Source organism: Triticum aestivum, chromosome 6A (genome assembly GCF_018294505.1).
Source record: "Triticum aestivum cultivar Chinese Spring chromosome 6A, IWGSC CS RefSeq v2.1, whole genome shotgun sequence".
Taxonomy (NCBI): domain Eukaryota; kingdom Viridiplantae; phylum Streptophyta; class Magnoliopsida; order Poales; family Poaceae; genus Triticum; species Triticum aestivum.
In genome coordinates, this window is record NC_057809.1 from 271,558,370 (window position 1) to 271,572,099 (window position 13,730).

General features: G+C 56.6%; 1 protein-coding gene across 5 annotated transcripts in view; it reads right to left on the reverse strand.

The window, feature by feature from the left end:
* Window positions 1-223: 223 nt before the first annotated feature.
* The window catches only part of LOC123127423 (probable protein transport Sec1a), a 77,373-nt gene continuing 63,866 nt past the window's right edge, over window positions 224-13,730 (reverse strand). For all 5 annotated transcript variants that reach the window (XM_044547124.1, XM_044547121.1, XM_044547123.1 and 2 more), the window contains 4 exons: window positions 1,513-1,709; window positions 791-881; window positions 619-708; window positions 224-539 (listed from right to left, as the gene is read on the reverse strand). In XM_044547124.1, the coding sequence (XP_044403059.1) occupies window positions 486-539; window positions 619-708; window positions 791-881; window positions 1,513-1,709 (432 nt within the window). In that variant the 3' untranslated portion in view covers window positions 224-485. The remainder of the gene's footprint in view (window positions 540-618; window positions 709-790; window positions 882-1,512; window positions 1,710-13,730) is intronic.

The following is a 13,730-nucleotide window of genomic DNA, read 5'->3' on the forward strand; positions in this document are numbered from 1 at the left end:
TAAAAATAAAGGATGCATATGGGCGATCTATTTGACAAAACATGGGTTCAAATGGCTATATCAACAACAAAGAAGCATGTGAAAGTTCCAGTGGCATTTCTCGATTTGGCAAAAATTGCAGTGGCATTTATCGAATAAACCCAAATTTACCCAAAGAAATAGATAGATCAGGTACGCATTGCACATTACTCGATACTCAAACAGAGAATATTTTCTCATCCACTAGAGAGAAAAATGAACCGTCAGCCAAATAAATAAAACTCACATAGTTACAGTTTCTGGCGACTGTTATGTACATTCATTCAATTATGAGTAGCGGGTTTTGGGAAGTCGCTCCTTACAGAATGAATATTATGCAGCTTAACGTATTGATAGCCTGTGGTTTTGATGCAACTAGTGTGTAACAAACCAAACGATCACAAAGAAAATACCAAAATAAAGGAGAATTCCCGATGGAGCCCTGAAGTACATGTGCATAATGCTTTTTATATGTGAAGATCGTCCAGTGTTAGCTCTTCGGCGGACATCATCTTCAGTTTCTGCAAACAATATACTTGATCAAACCTGCTAGGCCATTGCATATTCAACACGAGATGAACAAAAATAGAAACTACTTACTGTGATGAACTGGGGTGGATCATCAAGGCTGGACGAACCAAGGATGACCTCACGCTTCAGCTTCGATGAAAGCTTGTGTGCAGCACGTAACTGGAAAACGCATATTATTGGTTACAGCATGCATATTAGTATGGCCTTAGTGAACTGTGGGTGTTCAACATACTGAACAAACCTCTGATCGAGTAGCACCACCAATGACAAAAACAAATATACGCTGGCCATGCTTTTGGAAATCACTCGATGCATGCTTCAATACAGAATCACTGCAAAGAAATGTCAAGTCCTCAATGCATGCTGATAATTACATACAACATTACCTGCTACTTTCAAACAGGATTTTAATTGTTAAAAACTGAAAAGCATATAAAATCAAAATGTATATGTTCACTAGCTAGAAGAACCTAAGGGCCATATATTTACTGGCACAAGGATTTAAGTCCGACTTTTGGAAGTAAAGGGACCTAGTCACCTCGATACTCCCTTTATGGAGGTAAAAAAATATGGTTACAGGGGAAGTTTCGTCCCGTAACTGTATGTTGTTTAGGTAGAAATGAGGCACCCTACGGAGGCTACCCCTAGAACAAGGGCACGTGCTCTAACCAACTGACTGCTGCCCAGTTCTCCCTTTTATGGAGGTACAGGGATCGGATGTGCAGTTTTGACTATTTTAGACACCTTACTAGTTGCATGTGAATTTTTCACAATGGCAGACATTATTTAGCGATATCAATGTCCAAGAGGCATCTTTAAACTCTACAGCCGGTGCAGATAGATAAAGAGAACTCCTGGCTATTCATGGCAACATAAACAGTGGCCCATACATGGAGAAAACCACAGGTATCATTGTTCTAGATAATTCTAGAAATACTGTACTGGACAGTATCCACCACTGACCTTGAATAACCATCATCAGAACCACGAGGCCTAGCCCATGATCCACCAGTCCTCCTAGATCTCATCGAGTGAGCTGGGCTTGTGCGGGCTGAGGTACTGGTAGTGGTAGGTCCTACATGGAAACTGGGACTAGGGTCGTTCATGCAGTTATATTCATCTTTTGGTAATTCACCCTTGCTGAGCTGCTCAATCAATTCCTGAACAAAAGGAATGTTATTTTACATGCCAAAAAATGGAAACAAAACTGCATAAAGTAGACATACAATGTGTGCGCCAAGGGCTATCGAGATGAACCCCACAAAATTTATAAAATAGCTGAGATTTGTAAAATAAGTCCCATAAGAACAAACTGGGGGTGTGGCTTTATATTAAATATTCTGAACTTAATGGGGCAAACACTTTTTTGGAATTCCATCAAACACAACTGAAAAGAATCTTAATTTGCAGTGATTTCTCAGTAAATCGGGTTTCAGATTGTTTGGCTTATTGAGTTGATCCTTCACACTGTGCTAAAATGGCTATCACATGTCAATGCTGTTGCAGAGTGTTAGAGGAGCAACTTGGATGTATTGCATAGCCCAAGGGGCAAATATATATTACAATGAACTTGGAGTACAAGGAAGGAAATCTAAACTAATGCAACTACATAACGGACACCTAGACCAATATTAATACCCCTTAACTCAAATGCAAACCGTGTCCAATAGCATTGCATTTGAATAAGTGTAACACTACAGAAAATGGAGATCCAAAATCCACGTCTTGAGAGTGTCATGGTAGCATGGAGTCTTGAAAAACCTGTTGAGTCAAGCAAAAGAGAGATAGAAGAAGAATGTTGCAAAGATCATTGCACAAGCAATGCAAAAGGAGGTGATGCGGAGCATCCTACGGTCATCCCATGTACACTTCAACTACTCCCCAAGCCCCAAGTGGACCTACAACGAGAGCTCGAGCATGTGCCATTGGAGATAAGGTGAACTCACTCCTAAGTGCTTCCCCTTTCCATTCAAGCGAAACATGGTTGCTACCTAAGACAAAGACACTATGTGTGCATAGGAACCAAGGACACGACCATGGAGGAGCTCGGAGCATATGACAAGCCACCACGGATATGTAACAAGAAGTGCCTCAAGTGGAGTCGCCACGAAGCTACATCGGCCGGACATACGGCCGAAGCCCGGATATCCGGCGCCACCGAACAGTGGAAGACCAGAACAAACGGGCGCCAACCGACTCTACAGTGGCCGGATTCGGCCGACACCCTGGACATCCGACGTCCACCGAACCACCGAGCATCCAGCACCGCCCCTGTAATCCGGCCAGAGGAGTCCAGAAGCTGCGAAGATGTGAGCCACCACCCGGCCAAACATCCAGCCCAGCCTCGGACATCCCGCGCCCCAAGTCGGGCGGACATCCGGCATGTCCCCGGACATACGGCGCCTGCGCAGCCGCGGCCAAAGGGCCATGTAACCTCCCTCTCTCACCCCCCCCCCCCCCACTTCGCCTAGACTATAAATAGACCTTCGCCTTCCTCTTGTTAGGGTTAGCAAAGTACTCAGATCTAGAGAGCTTTGCTTATATCTACCACCTCTCCCATGGAGATCAAGGCCTCCATGTGAGAAGACCCCTAGTAGGTATCAAGACCCCTATCTAGGGAAGATCCATCTTGGATTCAAGATCTCATCTCCCCACGGGATTTGGGATGAACCTTACCATGTATCCTTGTTTCCCTTTGTTGTTCATGTACCTTGTGGATCTTATGTGGATGTGAGTCTAGTGGACGTGTGATTGGACTTGTTCTTGAGTGTTCCTCTTGTGATTTCTCCATGTTCTTTCCCGTGTTCTTCGTGTTCTTCAAAGTTTTCCCCTCCAATTCATGAAAGATCACTAGAAAGGGCTTGGCCCTATATCAGGAGGCCACGAAAATTCTATAGAAAACAACAACGACCAGAAAGGCCACAAAAGTTGTACAGAAAGGGCCAGAAAAAAAGGCCGGCAGATAAGGGTTTGGTGGACTCGCATGACATGAGAAACATAGAAGAGCAATTGACTTGCTGGACGCAGTGGAAAATAGAGAGCTAGAAGCTATAAAGCAGACACGAGACAATGATACAGGAGCCATCATGTCTGCAGGAGGCTGTGGAGGAGGGAGAGCAGCGGAGAATTGCAACTAGCAGATGAGCACCCAACACCGGCGGAAGGTGTATGTGCGAGACGGTGCCGGTGAAACGACCACCGCTCAAAAAGCCATCAGACTGGCCTGGCATATTAAGACCAGCAGCGGGCGACGGGAAGCCAGCTGCGGAGGCGGGAATGATCGGACGAAGGCAGCGACTGGCGAGTAACTGGCTTTCGGAGGAGAGCATGTGCAGACAGCGCAACAGGCGAGGAGCGTGTGCAACGGATGGCCACACGCGGAGAGTGCCACCGGCGACGAGAGCGAGTGATGGAAAGCCACACATGGAGAACGCCACCGGACAGCAAGAAAGATACTATGCCCGATGACGGCAACATTTTTTTTTTAATTGAGTAAACAAATCTACCCTGGGACAGCACAGAGTACCTAGCAATGTGAGCAGCTGTTGAGGAAAGCAAGATGCAGGGCAGCAGGTAGCAAAGCAAGCAATGCAAGCTAGAAGGCGGAGAGCAACACGTGGGGCAACAGGAAGCCAAGCAAGCAAGGCATTTGCAGCGGTACAGAGAGCCAAGCATGGGGCAACAGATGAGCAGGCCTGCAGATGTGGGCGGACGGAGGTACAGCACAACCAGGTTGTTAGGCCCCAACTAATTGAAACTAAGAACAGCGCTATTTCTCATAAATGAAATGAAAAGTAGCAGAGTTCGAGGGAGAGAAGCTAGGGTTTGCACTGCCAACAGATACTCGTATTAGGCCCAGCCGGGGACAAGCCTCCGACGACATGGACTTTCAAGTCCACTACACACACATGAGTATCATTTAGGTGGAACATGCATCCAACCACAATGACTTTCAAGTCCAGTAGAATGAAATACTGAGTGCGGCATCTATAGATCTCACTAGGGAGAACAAGACGATGACGGGCGACACCGCGGGCGGCATCGCGGGCGCTCCCGCAGCCGGTTGCGCCGCCGCCGCCGAGACTCCTCTGTCGCCCTCCCCTTCTCCCTCCCTGCAGGCCCCCTCGCCCGCGGCTCCGCCGCCGCTCCCCGCGCCGGCCGCCTCCGCGCCGGCTGCCCCGGGCGCCTCCTTCCGGTGGGCCGATTGCGCGGACGACGCCCCCTTCCCCCCTCCCCCCTCTCCGTCTGCCCCCGCCACTCCTCTCTCCGTCCGGCAGCTCGCTCCGCCCCGCCGGCCGGCCTTCTCAGCCCCCCACGTGAGGGGTTTTGACGCCGGCAGGCGGCCTCAGGCGGCGTGCTCTCCGGCGAGCCGCTGCCTCGCCCGGCCCCCGCGCGGCCAAGACCCGGCCTTGGGCGGCCCCTCCCTCCGCCGCCGCCGCGTGCAGGCGTGGGGTGTTGCCGGGCGGGCTGACTGTGGCCTCGCGCGCTCCTCCTGGCGCCGGCCGGCGGTGGATGTCCGGCCGCCGGCCCCTCTCCCCCCTCTGCTTCCCCTCCCCCTCCCCGCCTCCCTCCCGGCCCCGGTGCCGCGGTCGTCGCCATTCCGCCCCTTCATCGCACGATTCGGATCCTCGGGGCTCCTCGTGCGCACTTCCCGCGCCGCCCGGCCCCCGGCCGCTCGCCTCGCTGACGCGCCGCCGGCGGCGGCGCCTTCTTCCCCGTCCGGTAGGGTTTCCCCTCCCCTGGCCGCTCCCTCCCCCCCCTCTGGCTCCCCGGCTGGGCCTGCGAGGCTCCTGGGCTACGGCCCATCCCTCTCAGGGGCCCATGTGGCGCCCCCCCCGGCTCCCCCTCCCCCCTTCCCTGCGGGCCGGCCCATCCAGGCTGGGCCACCTCCATGCCCTAGGCCCAGGGAGGTGCCGGCCAGCGCCTTCTGGCTCCCTCGAAGCCTCTCCCTCGCCCATCCCTCGCGCGCCGCCTCCCCTGCTTCGGGCTCGTCTCGCCCCGATCCCCCGCCCCCTTCTGCTCCCGCCCTCGCCCCGCATCCACCTCTCGCCGCGCCTCCCCCCTCGTCTGGCCGTCCGGCGGCTTCTCTGACGCCGGTAGCCCGCCTCGCCCTGCCCCCTCCCGCCCGGTTGCGGCTCGCCATGCCGCGCGACCAGGCGGACCTGGCTCCCCGGGCGAAGCGCAAGGCGGGGGGTGATTCCCGCGACTCGTCCCGGCCCTCCCCCGACTCCCTCCGACGGGAGGAGGAGCTCCGGCGCGAGCTCCGGGAGCTCCGGGACAGCCGCCGCTCCCCCTCCCGTCGGGATGACCGGGCCCGGTCACGCTCGCCCCGAGCGTCGTCGGGCAACTGGCGCCGCCGGCGCTCCCCCTCGCCCTCCCGTCGTAGGGACCGGTCCCCCTCCCCCGCCCGTCCGGTTCGTGATGGCATCCTCCCCACTCCGGACACCCGCCGCTACGTCCCGCCTCACGCTGCCTCGGGGTCCTCGGCCCCGGGTCCGACCTCTGGGGGCGCTCCCGCCCGCGGCCGCCCTGGCCCCGCCAAGAAGAAGAAGCGTCGGGGTGCCCGACCCACTCCGACCATCCCTCCATCCTCGGGTCCGGGGGCCCCCTCCGCTCCGGGCCCCGTCTCCGGTCTTCCTCGCCCCCCTTGCTTCAACTGTGGGGTGAGGGGGCACTCCCAGGTTGCCTGTGTCAACCCCCAGTGCTGCTACCTCTGCAAGGATCCGGGCCACCCCGCCATTCTGTGTCCGGACAGACCGGTGGTGTCCGAGCTCATGATGTATGGCCACGGCATCGAGGGGTTGGGCTTCTTCCACCTTGAGGTCCCGGATGCCCCTCCGCCTTCGCCCTCCCTTCAGGCGATCGTCACGGTCGTTGACGGGGTGGCCTCCCCGGAGATGATCGAGGCCGAGCTCAACCACCTCTACCGTTGTCAGTGGGACTGGGTGGTTACCCCCACCGCCAGCCACATCTTCTCCGTCGTCTTCCCCGACTCCGTCAGCTACGGCTACGGCACGCGTAGTGGCCGGATCACCCTCGCCCTCAACCAGCTGGTGGTTGAGATCTCCGAGCCTGTTCTCGACGCCCAGGCCGTGGCCGTCCTCGACACCGCTTGGATCCTCATCTCCGGTCTCCCTGACATCGCGCGGTCAGAGCTTGTCATCCGCCAGATGTCTCGCCTCTTGGGCAAGGTGGTGGTGGTTGATGAGCTCTCACTGCGCAAGGAGGAGGAGGTCAGGGTCAAGGTCAAGTGTCTCGACTCCACCAGGCTGCACACCTCGGTCCGGGTCTTCTTCAACGACCAGGGCTTCGACCTCAGGATCGCCCCCGAGCCGCCCAACCACGTTGGACGCCCCCGCTCCCTCGACGTCGGTCCCCCAGACGACTTCCGGGGGGCCGGCGGAGACTACCACGGCCGTCACCACTCGCGCTCCCACCGCTCTGACGAGGAGGGGGAGTCCGAGGACTCCCGCTCTCCTCCTCCCTCGCCCCCCCCTCCGGCTCCGGGGGGCAAGGGCCGCCAGGCCGCCCCAGGCCCCTCCGCTGATGACCCCCCGATCCCTGACGGGTCGTCGTCCGAGGGGAGCGACATCTCCAGTGTCGGCCTGGTGGTCTGCCCGGCCTCCTCTCCGCGCTCCCCCGTCTCTCCCCCGGCTCCGGAGGTGGCTCCTGTCGACCCGACCGGCGGCCCCATCCCCTCCGCGCCGGCGGCCCCTGAGGGTGGGTCGCCGTCTCCTGCGGACGCCCCCCCCCTCCGGCCTCGCCTCCCCCAGCCTCCATCATCTCCTCGCCGCCTGACGCCCCCTCGGCCCCGCCTTGCTCTACGGCCTCGGGTGCGATCTCCCCCCCTCGGGTCGCTCCCACCCCCTCGACAGTGAGCCCCGTCGGCTGTGCTGGGCCGGGATTGGTGGCCCCCCCCTCGTCGCCCTCTGGGGAGGTGGCGGCCCAGATCATCACCCCCCTGGCGGCCCAGCCTCCCCCTCCTCGGTCTGCCGCCTACTCCCGCCGCGGCCGGTCGGCCTCTTCCCCGGTGGTCGCCGGACGCAGGAGTGCTCGGTTGGACGCCGCTCACCCCGAGGGCCGCCCGGCGCTCCCCATCTCCGAGCGGGCTGAGCTTCGCGCTGCCGCCCGCAACCTGGAGCCAGGTACGCCCTCCGCCCCCCCTTCTACTTCTGCTTCGTCTTGCTCCTTCTCTGCTCTTGAATCTGTCCCTTTGGGCCATCTCGCCCAAGTGGCCGCCGATTCCGCGATCATCTTCCGTGGGGAGGTGGGTCCCCCCCTCGCCCAGATTGAGGCCATTCGGGCCCGGGAGATTCTGGATGGGAAACTGGCAGAGGCCCGAGCGGCCCTTGCGGCTCCCCCTCCCCCGGCCCAGGCGCCCCCTAGAGACCCCTCCCCCCCTCCTCGGACGCGGCAGACGGCCCCCCGCCCTTCGGGGGCCGAGCTGGTGATCCGGGGTCGCACCCGCTCCCGCACGGCGGCCCTCCGCGCTCTCAGCGCGTCTCGTGTCTTGGGGTCAAGCAGCCCCCCAATGGCTCCTTGATGCGTGCCCTATTCTGGAACATCCGCGGCTTCGGCCATGATGGCCGACGCCGCCAGTTAGTGGAGTACTTGCGAGATGAACGCATCGACCTAGTGGCCGTGCAGGAGACCATGCGCCGGGACTTTGCGCTCCCTGAGCTCGACCGGCTGAGCTCTCACCTATTTGCGTGGCACTGGCTCCCTTCTAGTGGGAGTGCAGGCCACTCGGGTGGCATCCTCCTAGGCGTGAAGGATGCCACCTTTGAGGTGGGCAGCATGGACCGGGGCGAATTCTTCGTCAGCATGGAGGTCTTTGAGAGATCTCTCAATTTCAAATGGGAGATCATCATCGTCTATGGTCCGGCTGACCATAGTAGGTCGGCCTCCTTCCTGGAGGAACTTCACCGGAAAATCTCGGCCGCCTCCCTCCCCGTAGTTGTCGGGGGGGGACTTCAACCTGTTGCGGTGTGCGGAAGACAAGAACAATGGCAATGTTAGTTTTGCCCGGATGGACATGTTTAACGACTTCATTGCCGACCTCGCCCTCAGGGAGCTTGATCGGGTTGGGGCTCGTTTTACTTGGACCAACCGCCAAGCCTCCCCGACCCTCTCCGTCTTGGACAGGGTCCTAGTTTCCCCCGAGTGGGACCTCCGGTGCCCCTTAGCCTCTCTTCGTGCCGTCACCCGGATTGGGTCTGACCACGTTCCCCTGCTTCTCTCCTCCGCGGATGAGCGCCCCCCGATTCCCCCTCGGTTCCGTTTTGAGGCTTTCTGGCTCTCCCAGGCCGGATTCTCCGACGCCGTCAGTGCTCGTTGGATCGAGGCTCGTGGCCATCCCCACCCCCGCCCCCCTTCCGCCATAGATGCGTGGCACTTCTGTGCGAAGCGTGCCCGACAATTTATGAAGGGGTGGGGAGCCAACCTGGGAAGAGACTCCAGGGAACGGAAGAAGGCTCTCCTGTCGGCGATCCAGGCCCTCGACTTCAGGGCTGATGCGATCGGTCTCTCTCCTGACGAGTGGATGTCCCGTTATGACCTCGAGGACCAGCTCTCCGTGATTTACTCTGATGAGGAGGCTTATTGGCGCATTCGGGGCGCCCAGCGTTGGGTCTTGAAGGGGGATGCGAATACGGCCTACTTCCAGGCGATCGCAAATGGGCGCCGTAGACGCAACACCATCTCCTGCCTTTGGGAGGGAGCCACTCTCCTTCAGGATCCCCGCGATATCCGCGCCCATGTTGATGGCTTCTATCGCTCCCTCTTCTCCCCCGCTCCTCGGAGCGGCCTCTCTCTTGCCTTTGACTGCTGGACCGGCGACCGTCTAGTCTCTGACGAAGACAATGCCACCTTGACGGCCCCCTTCTCTGAACAAGAGGTCTGGGAGGCTATCAAGGGTATGAATCCCTCCTCGGCGCCGGGCCCGGACGGCCTCCCGGTTCTCTTCTTCCAAACCTTCTGGAGCGTGGTCAAACCCGAGATCATGGCCATTTTCGAGGAATTCTTCGTGGGCTCGATCGACCTTGGCCGCCTCAACTTTGGGACCATCTCCCTCATTCCCAAGGTCCCTGGGGCGACTGACATCCGCCAGTTCCGCCCGATTACGGTCATAAACGTGATCTTCCGGATCTTGGCCAAAGGGTACGCCAATAGGGTGACCCTGCTGGCCGACCGGATCACTCACCCTAATCAGTCGGCGTTCATTCAGGGCCGGTTCATCCTTGATGGGGTCTTGGTCCTGCACGAGGTTCTTCATGAGGTCCGGGTCAAACACCTGAAGGCGGTCTTTCTGAAGATCGATTTTCACAAAGCTTATGACACGGTTAGCTGGCCCTTCCTTCGGGAAGTCCTTCTGCGCAAGGGATTTGACGACCGGTGGATCACGAGAGTCATGCAAATGGTCTCTTGCGGTCGCACGGCGGTCAATATTAATGGCGAAATTGGTCCCTTCTTCCCTACCCTTTGTGGGGTGCGCCAAGGCGACCCCTTCTCCCCGTTCCTCTTCAACATGGTCGTGGACGCTTTGGCTTCCATTCTCGATAAGGCGAAAGCTGCGGGCCACCTCCGAGGCATCGCCCCCCATCTCTCCGGGGACGCGGGGATCTCCATCCTCCAGTATGCGGACGACACGATCATCATGGTCGAAGGCTCGGAGATGGACATCGCCAATCTCAAATTCCTCCTCCTTTGCTTTCAGCAGATGTCGGGCCTCAAGATCAATTTTGATAAGAGCGATGTTATGGTGATGGGATACTCTCCCGAGGAGTCAGTGGCCATTGCCAATAGACTCAATTGCCGCTTGGGCTCGTTTCCTTCTACCTATCTGGGGACGCCCATCAGTCACTCGCGCCTCCTGGCCGCCGATCTTCGCCCCTCCGTGACCAAGCTCCAGACTAGATGCGAGCCTTGGCAGGGGAGGTGGCTGTCCAAGGCGGCCAGGACTATTCTTATCAACTCCTCCCTCTCCAGTCTCCTCTTATTTCTTATGAGTTTCTACAGCCTTCACGATTCTCTTCATAAGGAGATCGCCAAAATCCAGTCCCGCTTCTATTGGGCTGGGGAGCACGGCAAGCAGAAGTATCACATGGTCAGCTGGCCTGACATCTGCAAGCCGAGGGAGCAGGGGGGTTTGGGGATCATGTGCTCCAAACGGATGAATATTGCCCTCCTCTCCCGATGGCTGTGGCGCATCTCGCAGGGCCACGGGGGCCTCTGGCTGGACATTATCCGGAATAAATACCTGCGCGGCCAACCCCTTGCCTTCTGCCAGAAGTCGGGTGGCTCTCAGTTCTGGCAGTCCCTTGTCCAGCTCCTCCCTGTGCTCCGCATTGGTACCTCTATCTCGGTAGGATCTGGCCGTTCGACGTTATTCTGGTATGACCGTTGGGCCGGTGACGCCCCCTTTGCGGCTCGCTTCCCCATTCTCTTTGCTATCTCTGTCGACCCCATGATCTCTGTTGATAGGGCCCTATTTGACTTAGGGCGCCTCGCTTTCCGTCGGCCATTTGGGCCTGCGGAATCCGCCGCCTGGCGTGAGCTTCTTGAGTGCGTCGCTCTTCATGAGCCGCTGGTTGACGGCGTCCAAGACCGTGTTCGATGGCATTTGGAGCCGTCTGGCCAGTTCTCTACCAAATCGCTCTATGCGGCCATTGCCCCCTCCGCCGCCCCTCCCCCCCTCTCAATGGTTTGGTCCGTCCGCCTCCCTCTGAAGATCCGTATCTTCATGTGGCAGTGGATCCGGGGACGGATCCCCTCCGGTGTGGAGGTCCGCAAGCGTAATGGCCCGGGTTCTGGTCTCTGCCCCCTCTGTGCCGTCCCCGAGGACTCTAACCACATCTTCTTCGCTTGCACCTCTGCCCAGTTCCTCTGGAGCTGTTTTCGCGAGCTTGTCGGCGGAAATTGGACTCACACCAACTTCCCCGACCTTTTTGCTGAACTCCAAGCGTCCCCCCCGTCCTCCCGCCACATTAGGTGGCTGGAGGTTGGGACCCTAGCCTGGACTCTTTGGACTGTTCGTAATAAGCTTGTGATTGAGCGCACTCCGCTTCGTCGTGCTACTGACGCTCTCTACAAATTCTCGGGTTTCCTGCAGCTTTGGCGGCCGCTTAGCCGTCTCCTGGAGCGTGACGCCATCTCCGCCTTCATCGCCGACCTCCGCTCGATGGCCGTCCGCCTGTCGCCGCCGCCGCCGCCCCCTCCGCCGGAGCCTGACTAGTCCCCTGCGTGGGTCTCTCGCCCGGCCTCGCCCGGTTTCCTTTTCTGTTTCTTTGGGCTTGTTGAGCTGTGCCCTCAGCAGTACCTTATGACTTTGTTGTGCTACTTGGGTGTGTGTGTCTGAACCTGTTGGGGTTGTGTGTTTTGTGGCGGTGTGCTTTATCTATAAAGCGGGGCGAAAGCCTTTTTCGGTATTAGGCCCAGCCAGAAAACGGAGGCTAGGGTTTCAACCAATTTACATAGAGATGCCCTCTTCCATAAGGAGAGAAAAGCAGAAAAGTAGAAAGGGAGCAGGTGAGCACTACCAGAAAGTGAACAACGACCTTTGAGTGAATAAGGACCGTCCAATCGCAGATGCCCTCTTCCATAAGGATCCGAGGCTTTATAGCCATTACAACTTGAGAGAGGAAAGCAGAAAACTAGAAAGGAAGCAGGTGGGCTTTGCCGGAAAGTGAACCACAACCCTTGAGTGAATAAGGACCGTCCAATCACAGAACAAGTCGGTTACGAGCTCTTCTTGGCGCAAAGCGGTAAGTACCGAGGTCCGTTGGATTAGCGATGCACAGCTGTCTCTGAATCTCTAGCGAAGCAGTACAACACAACAGTTAACTGAATGTGAACGAGTGTCTCATTCTTCAGGTTAGGGCCCGATAAGGCCCTAGTGGCGAGATCAGACTTGTCCAAAGGATGAAATGCAGGGAAAATTTTCTGTGTGAAGGTAGAGTCCTCCCAGGCAGCCATGTCTGCTGACATATTCTTTCACTTGATTAGAGACAGCACCACATGAATGCTGATGCTCCCCATGTATTCTAGGAATTAGTTTTCTGTCCAGCAATTCTTCAGGTTCAGTGAGCATTGTGCCGTCAGGGTTTAGCAGTGGAAGAGTAGCATTAGGTACTGCTTTAGGACCAAGGTGCTTTTTCAGTTGACTGACATGGAAAGCGGAGTGAATCTTGCATCCCATAGAATTTTGAGTGTAACTTCAGGCTGTGATGAAATACTGAGAGGGGGGGGGGGGGGCTGTAGGGTTGGAGCTTTAAATAGACCATGTATCCAACTTGGAAGGTCCTCTCTGATCAGTTTTTGTCACCATAAGTTTTCATACTTTGCTGGACCTTCTAAAGGTTATGCTTTATCTGAATAGCCATCTCTTCAGGTGAGCAGATTCAGCAATCTTAGTTGGTGCTCTACCATAGACTGCCTTGAAAGGTGTCATCTGTTTGGCCGTCTGTCTAGGAGTGGTAAGAAGTGCTCATGTGTAGAAGTTTCTGCAAATTGGTATCCTGATGTATAGTTTCTGAAGACGGAAGTGTTTCATCATGAATTCCCATAAGTCCATAGGCCATTTGGACCGGATTGCATTGAAACAGAGACTGTCAGCCCCAAGGATAATGTTATATGTGGCATCCTAGCTTAAAAGGGTTGATAGTGCTACTCATATCAATAAGATGCATCTTCTTTGCTGGAAGCTCATCGCCTATACTCTCGGTTAAGTGTGTTTGGCTTGGAGCAATTCGGGGATGGGTGGTTGATCGGGAGGTTTCCCTTGCTGCACACAAGTACAAAGTGTGTTGGAAAGACTAGTGTTTGTTTGTGGGCCAGTCTAGAGCATAGAGGTCCAGTGCGGGAGTGGCTGGTGTGTTATGTTATATCCTTGTGGTTTGAGCACCCTGAAATGAGAACGGAGGACTTGATTTTGGATGGTGTACTTGCAATTCTTAGAGATGAACTCAGCCCAATGTTGCCTCCCATTTTTTGCTACTAGAACTTTTGTACTATTTGTTGGTGTAAGTGCACACTGAGCTTGATGTGCTAAACACTATCAATTAGTTCAGTAGCAGAGATATTAAAAGAAACTGTGGCAGTGAATTTGTGCTTCTTGTTGCTGAGGCTCATGAGACGATGCATGGATATTTGGAGCTACTGCTCAGTGGTCCTTTCTTGATCAT